At 39.7% G+C, this 20,727-nt stretch overlaps 1 protein-coding gene across 5 annotated transcripts in view; it reads right to left on the bottom strand.

Annotated features, from left to right (window-relative positions):
- The window catches only part of wdpcp (WD repeat containing planar cell polarity effector), an 87,222-nt gene that overhangs the window by 38,143 nt on the left and 28,352 nt on the right, over positions 1–20,727 (bottom strand). For 4 of the 5 annotated variants that reach the window (XM_008428892.3, XM_017309197.2, XM_017309196.2 and 1 more), the window contains 6 exons: positions 18,552–18,602; positions 14,931–15,001; positions 14,010–14,069; positions 12,893–13,007; positions 6,420–6,556; positions 2,050–2,241 (listed from right to left, as the gene is read on the bottom strand). In XM_008428892.3, the coding sequence (XP_008427114.1) occupies positions 2,050–2,241; positions 6,420–6,556; positions 12,893–13,007; positions 14,010–14,069; positions 14,931–15,001; positions 18,552–18,602 (626 nt within the window). Of the gene's footprint in view, positions 1–2,049; positions 2,242–6,419; positions 6,557–12,892; positions 13,008–14,009; positions 14,070–14,214; positions 14,876–14,930; positions 15,002–18,551; positions 18,603–20,727 lie in introns of those variants that run through there. The other variant, XM_017309198.2, reaches the window with a different exon arrangement.

Here is a 20,727-nt window from a genome sequence, read left to right on the forward strand (position 1 = left end):
TGCCACGGCTCTTACATAAACTGCTCGCTTAATTTCACACCGCGCATCTGAAAAATGACAACAAACGCTTTCATTAGAACGCGATGCCGCAGACTTTAATGTTCTAGAGGCGACGAGGATGGAAGGGAAGGGAAAGGAAAGGAAAGGAGGAGGAGGACGGTGGGGGGAAGGATGTCGGAGGAAGACGGAGAGGACTTAAAACTTGGTGAAGGAGTGTGATAAATGTAGAGTGCCTTCCCGCCCCAAAAAAAACAACAAGCAGCAGCAAACAACATCTGCTCTGATTATTTCATATTCATGCGCCCCCTTTCCCTCCTACACCTTCCCTCAGTCTCTCCTGCATGAATTTATTTGTCCTGCATCCAGTTGCTAATACATATCCCCCCCCCTCTCCCCTCTTTTCCTCTTGCTGCTCTGGTGAATATTTTGCATCTGTTTAACCGGGTAGCGGCGGAGCTAAGCTCGGTTTGGTAACGTGGGATCTTTCATGTGATTTCGGCGCAAGGCCAATCCTGAACTGATCCTTCATCATGGGTACGGTTTTGCCACAGGCCAGCCAACGTGCATGTGTGAGGAAACCGGGGGACGTGTAGGCGTTCTTTTTTTTTAATTTCACATGGTGATGCACAGAGGTGCAACAGAGGTACCACCCTTAAGGTGACTAACACACCGTTTCCAATCCCCAATCCGTGACGACACGAGTCTCGGCTCAAATCTGCAGCTTTTATTTTCTTTGCAGTGCAGAGTCTGGAGGAAATGTATGTAACTGTAGTTATTAATGCAATACAAGCATCGAAAACCTTCTGATTTAAGAACTTTTGTCATCCACTTTGCAGATTCAAGCTTTTTTAAGGCTTGTTGTCTCATAGCTTTGACTGTGTCTGGTGTTTTTAACATTTACAAGAAACACTTGAGTTCAAAATAAGTTATGTTCAACATACTGTGAGCTGATAATGACCGGTGAGGTCACAAAAAGCTTAACTTAAGAAAATGATCAAGCTAGTCTTCATGAAGTCATCAATAACTGCACACAAAATGTCAAGCAAACAGGTGAATGCAGTAACAATTACATACCTTGACATTGTAATTGTTCAACTTTTTACTCTAGTGTATATGACTATTAGGGTGTTTTCACACCTCACTGGGTGTCCGGTAGTCTCGGTTCAATTCAGGACCAATGTTGCAATATTTGTTACATTTTCAGCTGGTGCGATTCGCTTTCACATTCCTCTGCGTCACATCAACCAAATCCTTTGAAACACCTGTCCCCCCCTTGTGGGGCACTGCACTAAGAACCACTGAAGGAAACAACATGGAAATCTCTGAATAAGACACTGAACACCACTTCCTTCTTCCCTAAATTTAAACAAAAATGGAGTGATGTCAGATTTCAGAAGTTGTAGGATTTCTCTTTTTCGTTGGTAAAATACCACAAATCATTTCCTCTGATTTGTGGTCTTGTAAGGTTTGTAAGTGGACCAGAGTTCGCTTTTTTTGGTTAACATCAGAGTTTGATTCCACAATGTGGAATGTCTTTGAATGTCTTAATAATCTACTCCAGGTGTCTGCAACCTGCAGTGACTCTTTGGGCCTTTTTATTTTTTTGATTCTCTTTATTTTGATACATAAAAAACATATGCATACAAGTTGGGGTTTTTTTTTTCATACACTTAAGCAACTTCTACTAGTTTGAGAAATTTTGGGAGAACATACAGTATAAAGTTGTTGTTTTTTTTTACTTAAATGCAAATTATTTATATTTTACAGACAGTTTTGTCTTAATTACAGTCCTGACCATGTTCCTTCAGCAAATGGTCTTTTTCTAAGTCAGTGTACTGCAGTTAACAATTAATCAATTACTTAAATAGTTGACAATTATTTCAGTAATTGACTCATCATGATTAATCCGATTAATCGTTTCAGTCCTACTTACAAGCCTTGTCTGGTTCTAGGCTTGAAATGATAGATACATACAGTGTGTGTGTGTGTGTGTGTGTGTGTGTGTGTGTGTGTGTGTGTGTGTGTGGGTGTGTGTGTGTGTGTGTGCACCTTGAGTCCTTCAGTAGGTGAGCAGCTTATCAGGACCAGATTGTTTTTGTGCGTGTCTGTGGGAGTCCATGGCCACATCCCCTCGCTGAGCTCGTCCAGCGTCCACCAGCAGAGCGCCACATCCTGGAGACGGCTGAGAGCTACACGCCTGCGAAGTCCTCCACCCGGCCCGCCCACCTCCACACACATCACCTAGAAGCAGCAGCACACAAACATACACTTGTGCACTGAGAAGGGGTCAAGAAGCCCGCAGAATCAAAACAAATCTTCAGGGGAAGTCGTTAGTTATTAATCCATTTGGATTTGCGTTCCTGGTCTGCTGTTTGGACACCTCAGGGCGTGGACACCTCCACCGCTGCAGACCCTGATGCCTCTCTTGTCCTTCCCCCGTTCTGTTTTTGTTGATGTCTGAGGTTGTGTTTTATCTTCCATTATTAATGTCTGCGTGGGCTTGTTGTTTTAGCGATGTGCATATTTTTTAGGAAGGTCCGCCACGCTCTACGGGCCACAACAAAGAGACACACAGTAATGAGCTCTCGTGGCGCTTAAGGGAGGGGGGGCACGGGGGCTGGAGGAGCGCACACACTCACAAAAAACACACATATGTAAGTTTGTGCATGTATGTGCATAAATGTATGTGTAGCTGCAAGCAGAAGCAGAAAGGTGTTTAAAAAAATGCTTTCAAAGACGTACACACACACACACTCAGGTGATTTTAAAGCTGGTGAAATTACACTTTGACCTCATCATTACATTCAGTATGAAGCAAAACGAATGGCTTACATGCACAAACACACACATGAACCCGGCCTCTAACATGCTGCAGAAGAGTAGTTAGAAAGTGGCAAACAAGTAGGAAAAAAGAGAACAACTGAAGATGACTGGTGTTTGTAACACTTTCACTTGTCAAAACCAATTTTAGCCAATTCTGATTGGGAGTTAAAATGTAAGAAAAAGAAGTTCATAAAAAGTTTCTTTTATACTTTTATTTCAGGAGCAGAGGCAACTTGCCACATGTGTAGCAATTTGTCTTTTTCCGCAAAAGACAAATTGCGATAACATAAGATATTATCGGTGACTTTTTACCAAGAAAACATGACCCACTGAAATACTGAACTAGACCTTGTTGATTTCTGTTTGTCAACAAGGTAGAAAGTTGCATTACCCAAAAATGTACCATCTCAACAACATGGCTTTATTTTAAAAAGTTACATCCGTCAACATCAGCTTTTCTACAATGAAATAATTCACGTCATGAAGATTTTACCAGAATATTGTTAAGCTAAAATGTTCTCCATTATTTTAAACAATAAGCACCACTGAATGACTTACTAGAACTAAAACTTTGAATACCTGCCACTTTACCCAATAGGTTAATATTTACAGTTGTGGAAGGGATTCTTTGCAGTACTGATATCATGTACAGCGTTATTGTAACAATAATGTGCAGCAGATGAATAGTAACTACATACATCAACGCAAAAAAAATGTTTAGGAGTATTTTTGACGTTTTTACTTTTACTTGAGTAATACTGTTATGAACTGTTGCTATTCAAGTAAAATGCCTGGATACTCTCCCCACTGCAAGGAACTTCACTGAATGAAGAACAGACATGTTTTATCCAAAAATACACCAGACACAGACCTGCTGTTCATGATGTAGTGACACCTCTTGTTTATGCACAAGCTTTGTTCTGATGTTATTTACTGTCTTCTGTGCCATTTGCAGATCAAGAAGATACAGTAAGTTTAGTTACTTTGTTCTAACACACATGATACACATATTACCTACTATAAATACTAGTTTAAAAAGTTTCATACAGAAAATAATTTGATTTGGAAAAGTGTTTCTTCTCTATTTCATAACTGTGTTATTTATGACTTTTTATGTTTTCTCTCAGAACTGAATCGAAAACATCTCACTGATGCTGAAAACTGCTAATTGGAGGCTTCTCTCCGCAAGACCGTCCACACCGAAGAGTGGCGTTGTCAGAGCAACCTGATGGCACTCTGCACACTGCAAAAACTTACTAAATCTTACTAAGTATTTTTTTCTACTTTCTAGTTCACATTTCAGTACACTTGAAATAAGACAAAACTAACATAAAAGAAACTTTTCAGTATGATACAAGACTTTCTTTTAAGCAAATAACTTCTTAAAATTGAGGAAAAGGTTCTAGCTCCACAGGCTAGAAGACGTGTTTCCCAAGTTAAATAATCAGCTAGTGAAACTACAATGTTTTTAAATCAATGTCAATAAATTCTTGACTTAAAACAAGCTCCCATATCTTGCTGAAAAGTTAGTTATGCGTTAGCTTTGCCTTATTTCAAGTGTACTAAGATATTTGCACTAGAAACTAGACAATGGTAAAAGTTTGTGTTTTTGCAGCACATAGTGGTACTTTGTTTTTCTTGGAGTAATGAAGAGTGATAATGAGGAATGAGGAAAATGTGTTTGAAAAAAAAAAGATAAGACTGGAGTTTGAACATGGCTGGAAAAATGAACAGAAAATACAAAAAGCAAACATGGAGAAAAGGGATCTTGGATCAATTTAATTTTTTGAATATATAATAAATGGATAATTGACTAAACAAATGTTACTGTTCACATTAAACTGGCACCAAAGATGCATGTTGTCAGGAGGAGGAATATGGAAATATCTCTTTACAAATGAATGTATCAGCACAGAAAAGGGGTTAAAAGCCTAAGAACTTGCAGGAATCAGTGCGCTGCCTTGTATGAGTAGAGAAGATTTGAGATGCAGCGGTCCATGTCTGCCCTCCTTGCTCCCTGAGGGGGGCAGAATTTTCTTTGGACACAAAATATGCCTGTGAATGATGGAAGTACATGTGATGATAAAGGGAACAAATAGTTTTTCCCCGAACAGCTGAACAGGAGATCACTGACAGATTAGAAATGAAAAAGAAGGGGAAAAAAATATCTAAAAATCACTGGGTTAATAACACACTCTATCTGTACCACCCGCATGCCCCCCCTCCGTCCCCACCCATCTCCTTGCTCTTCAATTTTTTTTTTTTTTCTGCTGGCGTTTGCTGGTCAGCAATAATCAAAAACCACTTTCTGTGGGCCGGATTAGTTTAGCCCCCCCTACTCTCCCTTTTCCAGCTTAGCCCACTGGACCAGGGCAATGTGTTTGTGCGTGGGTGTGTGTGTGTGTTTGTCGGTGGAGGGTGGGATGAAGAGTGTTTCCGCGCTCACATGTGTGCATGTTGCAGGTTACATGTATGTGTGTGCGTGTGCGTTGACACTGGTGCGCAGGGGTGTGCAGAATGGAGTGGTGCTGGTGATGAAGGTGGCGCCTTATCAGGACTCTGCTTCTGGAAACAGACGCTCGGCGGGAACGATTGCATTGACGCACACACGCAGTTGTGGCAGTTGGCGCGCGTCTTCCACACACACACCTTGACGAAAAGGGCCTGGCAGTAATGTGATAATGCCTGGTTTAGCTGTTAGGAGCTACAGAGGGAGGAGACTGTTTTTAGGGAAGAGGAGGGCTGCTCTTGATCAGATCTATTACCAGCATCTATTAAAGTCAATCCAGACCAGAGTGAAATACATACATGAGAGAGTTGAAGAAGGCATATCAAAATATAAATATTCATCAAGCTCAATATTAAACTGCATCTGGTCTCAAACTGGTTGTTCTGTCTAAAAATGACATTTTTGCAAGAGTGACTGTACTAAGTTTACACCCAATGAGCCGTGTCTTAGCTGTTTGGTTTTAAATAGGTAAGGAAGCAATTTAACTCTTTCTTTAGAAGTTGAAAGTGTGATTAATAAGACAGCGTTTTAGGTCCACTGTACATAGAAAAAAAGGAGGAAGTACATTTCTGCCAAAACAAATTTTTTTGAAATTAATATCAGAAATTGTACAAATGTACATTTCTGAGTTTCAATCTCCCAAACTTGTTGACTTGAAATTCAGAAAGTTTGAGATTAATCTCAGAAATTGCATAGACAAAATTGGGAAAAGTTTGAGTCAACTAATTCTAAGAGTATCTAACTCCAAATCTAAAGTAGTTAGATGGTTTGTTAGTTCATCCAATTCTACTCTATATAAATGAAACAATATGTATTCAGCACCCAAATTTAAACTACTGCCACTTATCAGACGTTTAATGTTTTTGAGAAACATGACCTGATTTCATGTGGTAGTAATCCAAAAGAAAACTTGAGGGTGTTGGAGATCAGGTGAAATGAAGAAAAAAAATTGGCCAAGGATAGAGAACAAAAACATGACACCTTTCCTTTTTGTCTCATTGGATTTCTCCTCCTCTTTTATGCTCGCTAAATTCAACCTGAAAACATACACACACGCGCGCACACACATCAATGCGGCCTTCTGTACCTTGATTTCAGAAGATGAGAGTTTGTCTGTTCGCCTGCCAGTCTCCAGGGAATCCTGGCTCTTCTTGTTCAGGTAGACGCCGGCGACCTGGCTCTGCTCCAAGAAAGACAGCAGAACCAGTCGATCGCTCAGCACCGCTGGAAATGACATCACCACACTCAGTATCACAACCCTAAACTGAAAGGACAACAGCAGCTTTAAACAGCAGAGAGGACACTTAAAGAAACCATAAGATCGCCTGGCACAGTCAGTTACTGAGAATTAATAAATACTTTCATATTTTTTGGTTAAAAAAAAAGATAATATAAATAATCCATCCATATCTAAAAACTTTAAATTTATAGCTCGTCCTTTTTGCTTTGTTTAGGTATTATTGCAATAATATTACAATGTAGTGGCTGCTATGGCAACCTGACACCTTGTTTCAAAAATACTTTGTAGAAATACTTTTCACTAAAGTTACCACTGTAAGTCTTTTGGCTTACAGTTTTAATATGTTTTCTTCTAAAAACAGAAATATTTGGAAATTCTTCACTACTAAGCAGCTTGACCTCAATCAGAATGGTAAAATCTTCAAGTTACATCAACGTTTACCAATTGGATTTAGGTCTGGACATCGACTTCTGACAGTTTATCAATCACAGAACAGTTTAGCATCAACATACATTAAAGACTTGATGTTGTATCAACCTTCAAGACTTCTCAGGTCTTTTGGTTCTGGTTCTGCTCTGCATCCAGAACCAAACATGGAGATGGAGCATTCATCTTCTATGCACCACAAATCTGGAACAAACTTCCAGGAAACTGCAAAACCTCCAAAACACGGAGATCCTTTAAATGAAGGCTAAAATCCCACGTTTATAACTGCCTTTGATTAATAACAACTGGAACACTGATCAACATACTTGATGTGTATTTGCTTAGTGGTTTTGATGATGGCATTTGATAAAATGTAATGTTTATCGCTCGTTTCATGAATGGTTACTGTATTATGTTTTTACGGCATAAAGTACTTCGAACTGCCTCGTTGCTGAAATGTGCCATACAAATAAACTTGAACTTGACCTGGGGCATTCTAACACCTAGATATGCTTTGATCGAAATCATTACATCGCAGTTGCCACTGAATATCTAAGAGTCACTTTCCATTTTTAAAGTGAGTCTCTGCCCAAGTCTAAAGTCTTTTTCAGCCCCCAACAGGTGCTCTTCAAAGACTGCCTTGTATTTATCGACTCTGACTAACTTGCCTGTTCTTGCTGAATAGAAGAATACCCACAGCATGATGTGGCCACCACCACTGAGCACTTGAGGTTAAGTGTGGTGTTAGTTTTGGCTCAAATTATTGAGAATATAGGCCAAAAAAGTTTTTTTTTGTTTAATCTGGGTAGAGCTTCTGCAGCACATGACCTCTTATGGCTTTCTTCTAGGTCAGATTTGATCCCTGTGTTTGCTTGTTTTTTTAATAAATATTTTTCTGGTTACCTTTACACTGTTCAGTTAGTGTTCGGTGTCCAACATTTACTTTTTCTGCTTCCTTTATACACATTTTTTCCTCCTTCCTCTCCAACTTTTTTCCAGTGTTCTTTGTAAAATACACACTTTTAAACAGTAGAAGAACACACTTGATCCTGTTCAACTCTTTCTGGAGCTGCATGGAAACGCTGATTACCAATTAAGCCCCCCCTGCGTACCCCACCCTCTCCTTCAAATTAATCTGTTTATGAAACCAATTAAATGGAAAAGAGGGGAGGGGTGAGAAGGGGGTTGCTACACATGTCTCTCAGAAATCCTGCTTTGAGTTGAACGGGTGAGGCTGCACCCCGAGATTTAAACATCTAACCGGCAATTAACCGTGCCGTGTGTATTTATAAACAGGAGGATATTGGCGGGATTGCGCTTCGAATCATCCTGTTGTGTGGAAATTTTCGAATTAATATGCTAATTTTCAAGAGAGTAAAGCAAACATGGCTTGAAAAAAAAAAACATAAAAAAAAAACTAGCATCTTAAATCAGGTCAACAGAGTCTGTCAGTTGGATTATACAGTAAAGAACTGGTTCAAAGCTAAACCGTTACAAAAAAAAAACAAAAAACATACGGCCATTAACGAGCCTTAGCTTTTAGAAACAACATTTAATGCAATAGTAAGCGTCTTTGTGATAGATTACAGACGAATCAAGTTAAATGCAGTTTAGTATTGATCTCCGTGGGTGTCTATAAACGGGATTAAGCATAATCCCATTCTTTTCCAAACCAGGCCGAGGTCCAATCTGGGGACCAGGTGGCTGATTTGGCATTAGGGGCCAGAATTGCGTGACCCGTCCACGAACAGCTCCCAGACTCACACACACACGCACACACGCTGAAGGAGCTCGTTGTGGTGTGTATGTAGTCACATGGGCAGAAAGCTAGATAAGCATTTACACTTGGAGGTCTGCAACAATATTTTATGTATGCACATTCACTCACACCAACACATGCACAAAATGCATCCAGTCAAATGCAAAGAGCAATCTCATCACGCACACACAGACAAAACCACACACGCACACAGAGCCCCCTAAATCCATTTAATGCCATCTCCTCTGCAGCATGTTGACATAAGAGGCCAATGGGCTTAAGCAAAGCACATTTAAACATGGGGAAATGAAACCTGCTATGAAAAATCACTTAAGGATGCTTAATCGTGCAGCATATGCTCAACTTGGCCCAGCCGTCGGCCAATGGAAACCTGTAATACTTTGATACGGTAGAATATTGGTAATCTGCCGCTCAGTGTGATGCAATCGGAGCTCGTTGTTCCAACAGGGTTAAACTGGCCTCTAGGTTGCAAAGTTTAAACCAGAACAGCAAACAGTGAGACTTCCAAAAAGAAAATAAAAGAAAAAGAAAACCGACTGGCTTTTTTCTTTCAACCTTTAAAAAAAATAGAAAAAAGAAACCGGTCTGTAGTTTGGTTGAATCCGTGCAAATTGGAGAAAAAGGGATTTTCTTCTTTATCCAAAAACTCACAACCTCTTTCCGCTTTACAAAGTTGAAAATAAATTGCCATTGCAAATCATGTTGTAGCCTAATTTCAAATTCAGCTACAACTGTGACGCTTAGTCAGTTGAAAGTAAATCAATAAATGCAAAATTTCTAAATTATGTCAGCAACAGATATGACAGAAAATTACAAGTTTTTTTTTTCAGTTAAAACATTAAAGGAGCAGTACTATGTGAAATCAACTTTTTTGAGCTTTACATCATTTTATGTTGTTATTCCCTAATCAAAAACATACCTTCAGTGTTGCCCTTGATTCTTCTAGGCATGTTTAAGAAACCCTTAAATCTCCATGACAAACATTCAGGTGTGCAAAATGCCTGGTTGGACCTAGCTCCACTGGAGCTGCAGTTTCGGAGCTTCCAAGTTTCCACTTCACAGATTAGCCCTCCCCCAGGCCTCCCCCACTCCTTCAGACTAGCAGCAATTAGCAACCATCAAGTGGAACTGTTCATCATTATATGAGCTACTTCCCAGTACAAGGCTGGTAAAAACATTGGTTTGGGGTTATTAGAGGAGCGCTGTTGGGATGACTTCCCGAAAACAAAATTTCAGAAAGATCAGGAGTTTCTTAAAGAGACAGAGACTCATTTTCATGGCATTAAATTATGAAGTCAAATTCCTTTTACGTCATATTTGATATATGTAGCATTTTTATAAAAACTGAAGGAACATAGTTACTTAATAGTGCTGGCACTATGTGCCTGGAAAACACTTAATACTTCCCCTTTAAAATAATAATTTTAAGGTCTGAGTCGGTTTTGAAATTTCTTTTTATCCAATTAAATTATTTAAAAACTTCCATGCCAAACAGCTTCAACCATTTTAAATTGTAAATGCAAACAGATGAGCTCCATATACACTAATAGGAATTCACTCTACTCTGCATTCTGAATAACTGAACTGACATAATTTTTTTTTTGTATCTTGACTGATACAAAAAAATGGGATCGGTGCATCTCGACTGAAATATTTTAGATTTACATCTTAATAAGTCTCCTCTCTCAGCTACAATCCTGAACTTTGTCAACAAGGTCAAAACTAACTTGACGGATATTATCTTTTATGTTTGCTAGTTGAAAATATTGTAAATTCAAATTTGAATAATGAAAGTTCTACACTACTAGGCATAACCACTCAAACACCCACACACGCGCACGCACACACACGCACGCACACACACACATGCGCACGCACGCACACGCACACACACACACACACCCCCACACACGCGCACACACACGCACACCCCCCCCCACACACGCACGCACACACACACACACACACACACACACACGTATACAGGGATCACAACTCAGTTGATATTGTAAACGGTTCCAGTAATGATAAATGTGTTGGACGTTGCGATCTGGTCTGGCTCTCTGCTGTTAATTGTCTCAGCCTAATTTAACAAGTGGCAGATGTGAGAACCCCAATCTGACTGCAACCCCCCCGCACCCCATCCCGCACAACACACACACGCACATGTACACAAAATCCCCGGAACCCACCCTCTCACAACCATTACTCTAATAATTAGTGCCCTCTGAGGCTTTGAATGAAGCACAGTGGGAGGCGAGTGTGTACCTGAGTGTGTGCAAGTCTTTTTCTTTTAGGTGTGTAAATGCAAGTGGACATACAGTAAGTGTTTGTTGGCCTATGCAAAAGGGAAAAAGGATGTGTGTGTATGTAATTACACGGGTGTGCTATGTGTGCACTGTGGGGGCTTTATCAAGTGTCTCGAGACCCCAGGCGGAAGTGGGGAGGGCGGTGTTATGAACAAATAATTGATACAGAAAGAAAGAAATAATTAGCAGATTTGGGCCGTTGTCCACAGCCTCTTATTCTCTCCTGCCAGGTCTGCAGAGTGAGGGAGCCCAGAGCAAGGGGAAGGTGAGGTGGGGGGTGCACGGCACTCCCTGGAGTAACGCGCGATGGAGGGAAAAACACTGATGGATGCTCTTAAGGGAAGGCCCCTGGACACACGCAGCACAAAAGGATTTGCCCGCAATTAGCTAGCAAGAGCCGCCTGGCTCACCTGTGGCACCTGTTATGGTGCGAGGCGCCGCCTGTGTGAGAGAGCGACTGCGTGACAGAGTGTGGGGTAGTGTGTGGTGGATGTGGAAGTGCATGCACAGGGAGCGCAGGAGTAGGCAAACAGTCAGCACCGACGGGGCGAGAGAAACCGAGCGGATGATGATGATTTTTAAACACCAAACGTTTGAATTAAAACCCCCCCAAAAAAGCCAAAAAAGTATTGAAATACATAAGAGCATTCTGACAAATAAGGACATATAATAACTCAATTTTAGAGAAAATAAAAAGAACTGTGCATTATCTACAAATTTAATGTCCCAATTGTAGAATATTTCTACAATTTTTCCAGATAAGTGGAGCATAAAAACTGAAAGCTGAAATACATTGCTAAAAACTAAAAGCTTGAGAATTTATTAAAGTGATTCTACACTGCACAAACACAAAATCTTATCAAGCATCTTTGCTCTAGTTTCTAATGCAAATATCTTAGTTGACTTGGAATAAAACTAACTAATAAATAACTTTTCAGCAAGATGTAGGAGCTTATTTTAGGTAAATATTTCCTTAATATTGACCTGTTGGCAGATTATTTCACTTATAATAAGGGAAAAATGTACTGCTATATGTGAAATAATTTGCCAATAGAGCAAGTACTTTTTCATCAATATTAAGGAATTATTGACTAAAAACAAGTTCTTATAACTTGCTGAAAAGTAACTTGTAAGTTAGTTTTGTCTTAATTCAAGATTACCAAGATATTTGCACTAGAAACTAGACCAAAAATACTTGGTAAGATTTTGTGTTTGCAGTGTACATTCAGAATTATTGGGTGAATCATTTTAGTCTTAAGTTGAGATTCAGGACAGCAGTATAGGAAAAGCCATTAGTCATCGACATTCTTCAGTCCATTGAAGGGTAACATCAACAATCTTGTTTCATTGTTGTTGGAGAATCTATCAAAAAATTGTCATTTTTTAAATCAAATGTTGCAACAACTTTTCAATAAGAACAGGTGAGATTAGCAGATTCACAACCACAATACTTTCTCTTGGCAGGATTTTCTGGATATTTTTCCAATTTACTCTGCAACATTTTCTCAGCGGCTGAGAGAAAGTAAAGCTTTCGCTTTCAGTGTAATAGTATCTCAAGACTTTTAACCGTTTATGTCTACCATCATTTTATCTATTAGCCTTAAGTGAGTTTTTGTAGGAAACTGAGCTGTAAGGCTGGACTGTACTGCAGTAATAGGTAAAACTGTATTTATCACGAGCTAAGACTGAATTTGATTCCATCTTCGAATTCTGGGTTTTATTTGGTTCATTGTGGACTTGGGATGGAAATAAGTAGGTTAATAGTGATAAATAAATGAGAAACTCTTAATCACAGTACAACTCACCATCAGTCACAGTGTTGGCAGGAAGTCGACCCACTAACGTGCGGTCTACACACACTTGATCGAGTTGAGGTCCTTTGAGGGTGACAGTCACCAGCACTCCATTGCTCAACATCATCTGCATACATCACAATGCAGCTGACAGGTTAACGTTTACAGTGATCCCTCGTTTTTCGCAGGGGTTACGTTTTGAAAATAACCCGCAATAAGTGAAATCTGCGAAGTAGAGTTACCTTTAGTTTTTACAATTATTATTATTATTATTATTATTATTATTATTATACAGCATAATTAAATACTCTACATTGAAAACAAAGAAAAAAGCCTGTTTTCAGGTCAGCGGATGTCTGTGCTCATCAATCGGGCCTTAATGTGATCCAGAGTCGTGTCATTAAAGCGTCTCCTCCAACCTGCCCCGAGAGATTCACAGCTGTATCTACGGCAGAGCAACGGATCTCGTCAAGCGAGCCTCCGGTCGGGTTTTGCGCTGCCTCTGGCCACAGTTGTTTCCAGCAGGCATTCAAAGTTTTCAGCTTTCATCTCCTGAATGACCAATCTGTATTACTTATATTTAAATACCGTAACGTTATTAGCACATAGGTAGAGAAGGAGCTTGGAGACTGTTTAGCCAATCAGGATGCAGAACATAAGGCACTGTGAAAAAAACTGCACAAAAAAATCCGCAAAGTAGCGAGACCGCGAAAGGTGAAGCACGTTATAGCGAGGGTTCACTGTATCCCAGTTTATTTTGGTGCAATGCTTTTAAATGTTTGGCTTGTCATAATGAATATCCTAGTTAAAGGTAATGAACTAGGTAAGATGTATGTTTTCTGCAGGGTGGCTTAAAAATCTATCACGAGATTAAAATAAAAAAAAGATCAGATTTGCTTTTAAGGTTTTTGACTTTTTGTTTTCAAATATTGTAATATTAGTTTCTCATAATGAGCTTACAATAATGATTTTACTGTCCAGTTTAGCTCTTTCACTGATGCGCACTAACAGGTGCCTGTGTGTGTGTGTGTGTGTGTATGCGTGTGTGTGTGTGTGTGTGTGTGTGTGCGTGTGTGTGTGTGTGTGTCTGCTTGAACCCAGAAGGTGCTGAGCTGGGAAGGGTGTGTACCTGGCAGCAGTACTTGCTTCTCCATCTGGTGTGAATGCAGGTGTTGCTCTGCAGCAGCTCCTGAATGGACATAATAGAGAAAGTGTAAGGCAAAGAGGGCACAGAACTTTGCTTCAACAATGCAATAATTATAGAAAACCCCAGAAAATGTTTGAAAGAGACACTGAAAACAAAAGGGAAACAGTCCGTTTGTGGTAGTAGATACCTGTCCCGACAAGTGCTCACTCCAGCAGTTCCTGCTAACCGAGGGGCGGGTCCAGGGGGGCAGGGGGGAACGGATGCAGGTAACCACTGCTTGCTTGCATGTGTGTGTGCGTGCGTGGGTGAGTATGCGTGTGTGTGTGAGTGTAAGGTCAGTCATTCCTGCAACATTCCAGGCCCAGCTGGGGTGATTGGATGGGAGGAGAGAAGGTTGGAGAGAGAGGAGGTGTGCTGGGTGTTTCTGGTTTCAGACAATGGTTACGGGTGAGAGGAGGGAGGTGGTTGGGTTGGTTGAGTGCGTGTGTGTGTGGATAACAGCCACAGACAGGTTCCAACAAACAAAGCTAGGTCTGTACTGCCACAAGTACAGAGGGGAAGACAGGAGAAGGAGGTGAATGAGGAAGGTGGAAGAGAAGGAGGGAGGAAGGGAAAGAAAGGGGAGGGGGGAGTCCGTGGCCCCCTGATCCCCTCAAATATCCCGTCCGATGACAGAGGTCGGCCGAAAGAGAGGCGATGAGAGAGGAGAAGGAGAGAGGGAGAGACGAGGACAAACGAGGACGACGGGGGAAGAGCGAAGGCAGACAGAGAATGCCCCTATTTGTTAATCAATCAGCCGTTTCGGAAAGGGAAAACGGCAAAAATCCCCAGAGGGGAGGAAGAAGAAGAAGCTGGAGAGAGGGGTGGTGGTGGTGGGGTTTTGGAGAGGTGGAGTGAGGTTACCTCCAACTCCTTCAGCGAGTTGCGCAGCTTCTCCGGCCGGCGGTTCTTGGGGGTCCGCGAATAGCCTCGAGCTACGGAGGGGAGAGTGGAGAGATCGTGTGACCGATCGTTTAATCGCAGAGGAGAGGGATACTCTTTAAAACAACACCCCTGGGAATCCCGGGGAATGTAGGGAAAGAATTTAATAACTTGGTTGCAATTTAAGCATAAAAAGGTGGAATAAAGGTGATGTGGAATGAAAAGATGAAGGCTGATGAAAATCTGGTTCAGTTTTTAAAGTCTCAATGAAACCAAAAAGGGGCAATGAGTGCAGAAATAGTTTAGGTTTAGTTGGTTTTATTCATCAAAATGGTTTCAAGGTGAAGTTTAGCTGATTTCTTTGTCTTCTGAACAGACACAAATTGATTACTATTTGAGTCACATTCTCCCCATACGTCACTCCCCCCATTCAAATCCTTTAGACTAGCCAGCAGCAATTAGCTAAGATAATTATACAAGATACTACTCAGACTGATTTTGCTCCATATCAACCATTTCTGTACTGATAGGCATAATTGTTCTGCCGCCAACTTGTTTAAAGTTTACTTGCAGAGTTTTCTTTTGAAATTTTCTGGTATTTCAAAGAGTTCACGATGCTGTGCACTCCAGCAAGGTTCTCTGGGCCTTTGAAAGACAAAATAGCCCTCAGCATCACAGATCCTTCACCATACTGAGGTACTTCTCCACATGTTCATGATTTCTCTTATGCCAGACCCAGTTGGAGGGTTTGTTGCCGTAAAGCTAAACCTTAGTCTTATTTCACTGAAGGACATGTTTCCGATTAAACTAAAGTTGAGCAAATCCTACGTGTTCATTACTGAAGGTAGGACAGATAAAGGTTTTTAGGCTAAGAAAAACAGGGTTATGGATTACTCATTAGAAATTACCATTAACTCTTATCATCTTAACAAAAGTATTACATAAAAACACAAAAAAGATTTAATCAAGATGTGCATTACAGGAATTTTAGGGACGCCAATAATGTTGCTACTGATACTTTTGTTAAAAACAATTATTTCTACATAATTCAAACAATTTTTCTATACTTTCAGCATCGCTACTGCAATAAACGTTTTCTACACACATACGATCGGTGCCGATAGTATGAGTGTAGTGGGGAGTGTAAATTAACATGGTGTTTTGAATCAAAGCTTCTTACAATAGGAGCCCTTATTTTCTTAAAACTGTGATTATGTAAGAAGAAATATGAAAAGCACAATCTACAATTCATTAAAGTTTCCATAAAACGTAACGACAAGCAACAGATTATTCATACCAAACGACTGACCACAAAATTATAAAAACTGGCAAGGTTAATTTTCAGTTTTATCATCAGGTACTTGTAAACTAAAACAAGCTTTCTTAATTATGGAACCTTTAACTGGGAGTATTTTGAGATTTAGCATTATATAATCAGACATATTTCTAAAACTTCTTAAAGGTATTACTGAATAGGTTAAATTACATTTTAAAATGCAGTGGTTCGCAAAACGTGTTCATCTTACATCTTTCACATTTTCATATCAGATAAAAATAATTTGAATAGGTACAAAACACTATTTTCTTTTATTAAAGGGAAAACCAGCATGACTCTATATGGATTTATAATCTCTCCCTTGCCAAATCATAAATTATTCGTAATTAGCCTAGTTTTTTGTCACATCCAGGTCTATTTGTTGTCAAACCTGTAGAATCAAGAAAAATCTAAACTTGTCTGGCAACATGGAAAAGCAAGGCCCAAAGCACCGTTGACCGGAAAAACACGCAGACTGTCCAACAACTGCCAAAGAAAGACTTTATTATCTCTAAAACTAATATGTATGGAAACTCGTGAGAGAAAAGTGAGGGTTTTCTTCCTACTAGTCTGAAATTACCAGCTTTTCAGATGAAGAACATAATACCAGCAGCAGTGGTGTGCGTGGTGGTGGTAGTGTCATGGTGTGGGGCTGTTTTTCAGCTTCAGAACCCATAGGGTTTCCTGTAATTGGGAAAACCATATATTCTGCTCACTACTGGTATCAGTTTGTGACCTAAGGCTCAGACTCCTTTGTGTTATGCAACAGTCTAAATCCCACCAGCAAAACTGCCTCTATACGGCTACAAAAGCAAATGAGTTTTGGAGTGGTCTAGTTAAAGTCTAACTCAAAGTTAAACAGGTCGTTTATATGAAAAAAACCTCCAAAGTGGCTGAATTAAAACGATTCTGCAATTAAAAATAAAACTAAATCCCTCTGCAGGGACATCAGCCATTCCAAACCGAGGAACGGGACAAGCAGTCACTGAGTTACTTTTTCACATAGATTCATTTCAGTAGCTTTTTCCTTAAGATTCCTGCTTTTTATATTTATTCAGATACTCTTGGTCTGATATCCAATTTGGTTTGATGATTAAAAAAGAAAGCAAATAGTCTTCCTAGCTCAATATTGAGGATGTAACAGAGAGAGACTCATGCTAGAATGTAAAAACACAAAGTCTTACCAGGTAACTTTTGTCTGGTTTCTACTGCAAATATCCCAGTACACTTCATTATTCCATGTTATAAGTGAAGTTATCTGCCAGTGGAACCACCACTTTTCCGTCAATATCAAAGAATTATTGAATTAAAATGATCTCCTATTTCTAGCTGAAAAGTTACATATATAGTTAGTTTTGTCTTATTTCAAGTGCACCCATATATTTGCCCTAGAAACTAGACCAAACGATTCTGTGTTTTGGCAGTGTAAGACAATCTCACTCCAAGTTTGTAATCCAAGTAAAGTCACAAAAGCATCTATAAAACACAGCTGCATATCTTTTTTTTCTTCACTAAATATTCAACCGGAAGCACAGAGTAATTTTAAAACATACGGAGCGATCTTTGCGGAGAGGTGGATATATTTATTCTTGGGGACTTGTGGCGTGTTTGAGTTATCTCTAAAATGCAACCTCACAGTTTGTAGCACATTTCTCAACGTGTGTACCACACCAATGCCCTTTCATTTAATTTCCTAGCCCTCTTCCTCCCATCTCTGGAGGTTAAACAGACAGAAAGATGCATATAAAAAAAAAGAAAAATAGTTAATTGAATTTGAGCATCTGCCTCTGCCCGCACACACACACACACACCCCCACACACACACACATATATATATATATATATACACACACATATATATATACATATATATACTGCAGATACATATAAAATTCAAGAGGAAAGGAGGCACCACTACTCTCACTGTGGTGCAATCACACGCTTATCTGTTTATTTTATAGTCTCTCATTTCATCTTTACAGAAAGAAGTGATTAAGGAGTAGAGTGCTCTATTAAAAAGAAGAAGAGGTAAACAGATGCATGCAAATGAGAGTGTGGAAGATGGGTGGTGGGGGGTGAGGCGAGGGCAGGGGGATGAGTGTTTGTCTTCTGATAAGGCTGTTTGTATTTCACTACTGAGTGAAATACAAACAGAGAGAGGGAGAGGAGGACAGTTCAGTGACCGATTTCTGGAAGATGGTCGACAATTTAGAGTCCGAACGTACACAAACGTAGTGGATATGTGGAGTAAATTGATTGTTTTGCGAATTGCTTCTTTGTGAACTTACCTTCACAGAACTGGAATTTCTCATTGTAGTAGTGATGCTCCAGGGGATTGGCTGGAGGGGAGGAAGAGAAAGGCCAAGTGATTTATACATTTAAAGAAGAAGATAAAGAATGGGTCTGGGTTTTCTATTTGGATGTAGCTAAATAAAAACACAGAAAGCTAAGCTGCGGCTCGACCGACACCCCCCCTCGGTTTCAAAAGGGAGGAGGGAGTGGGGTGGGGGTAGTTCACCTCTGGCAAAGTGCAACCCGTAACTGTGCCTCGTAGCCGGGCCGCCCCCGAGCATGAAAGTGGCCAGCCCGGTGGCCGGCCTCTCTGGCAGGCAGGAACACCTCCAGGATTAGTACTATTAATCAGATAAGGGGGTGAAGGGCCAGACAGGCCCAGACATGGGCACCTGCTCTGGGGCTGGATGAACGGGGTGGAGGGGGTGGTGGGCGACGGTGGTGGGCACTGGCAGCTGGGGACCCCCCCCTACCCCCTGGAGCCGCTCCAATGAGCCTGTGTCTCCCTCTAGTGGACGGAAGTGGAAGTAACGTTAAACCTGACAGTACAACCTTAGACTTGCAAACCATTGGCTGTTTCATTCTTAGTTTGAAGCAAAATGTTAAAATAAGATAAAACTGCTAAAAATGTCACCTTTATTTCTTTCTGTTGCATAGTGTCAAAATTCTCTAATGCTTTTATTAGATATTAGATTATTTCTTTTATATTATATTATCAAAACTTCTAAATAAATATATAGTTAAAAAAACATTTCCTGTTCCTTATTAGTCAATAATAGACTAAATCTAATTTATTTTTCTTAAAACAAACAAAATGGTCAAAAATGACATGAGTTATTCTTTTTTCTGAAGCGCCTTCTATGTTAATGGAGTTAGCTTTTGAATAAACAGTTGATGTTTGTGCTTCTATTTACTATACAATTAGAATGCATTCAGAAATCTTGTTAATAAGGCAGAAATATTTTGTGTTGATCCAAACTTTATTTATGTATTTGTGAAAATGTCATCATGGAAGGTAAAAGGAGGGTCTATCTGCATGAACTGTCATTGTAGTCCTGGGCCACAAAAGATCACTCAGAGTTCCCCCAAACGGCTCCCGAAGCGCACTTTGGACATCCCTGCTTTAGACTTGTATAAGATCAGATCAGTTGCTGAATCAGAGATGACAGAAAATCTATGAAATTAAGTATCAATCTATTGAAAAAAATTGAAGAAATGTCTCCTTTGGAAGCTTTCTTAAGCACTATGATCTAAAAGGAAACAAACATAAAATACCTTTACACTAAATTAAACCAAAAACACCTGCAAAACATTTAACAAAAGGTTCTCTAGAGTGAATAGAAAAGATGCCTTAGTTAAATTTACTTTACAGCTTTTTCTTTTTTATATTTAATTTGTTAAAGTCAACTGTTGTTAAAATTCACACAGATTTTCTGTAATTTGGTAAAGTGCTGAAAGTGAAGCCAACTCCTAACCTGGGCTATCAATACACTGCTATATGAGTGTTATGATGCTTCTGGATTGGGATTTGGCTACCCTGCTCTGCCTCTTCTCCCTCCCTCCTTCTCTCCTCCCTCTGCTCTGATATCAAGCTACACTTTAGTAATCCTCCAAATGAAAGGATTTGGGAGGAAGAAGCGCCGTCTCTCCACTGAAGATTGGAATGAAAAGAGAAGGCAGCTTCTAAGATGAGAGGAACGAGAGAGGCCTGCGACGATAGTAAAAGAGAGGACAAGGCAGGGGGACTTACTGTACACAGGACGAGAAAAATACTAAAGAAACACTTAAAAAGAGAAGAAACTGCTTGAAAGACTAAATATTTCCTGAAAAATGGAGAAAGCATTGTAGAAAATAAACAAAAATGAATGAAAAAAGGGCTCAATCATAGTATTTTTTTTAATTTAACAGTACATCAAATAACTAATTGAAATTTTATCATTTTAATGGAAAAATAAGAAAACAAATCATTGATGTATGATTATTTAATGTAAATATGGATGCTAAAATCTCAGTTCTAGTCTAGTCTAGTTCTAGTCACATTTTTACAAGATAAATAAATACATTTAGTTATATGGATTTGAAGAAATAAAGAAACGACAGAACCAAAGAAAGAGAAAAGAATGAAAGAAGCCTTTTCATTGGAGTTTCCCATTAATAAGTGTGAATATGGCA

This window comes from Poecilia reticulata, chromosome 15 (assembly GCF_904066995.2).
Source record: "Poecilia reticulata chromosome 15, P_reticulata-male-v2, whole genome shotgun sequence".
NCBI lineage: Eukaryota > Metazoa > Chordata > Actinopteri > Cyprinodontiformes > Poeciliidae > Poecilia > Poecilia reticulata.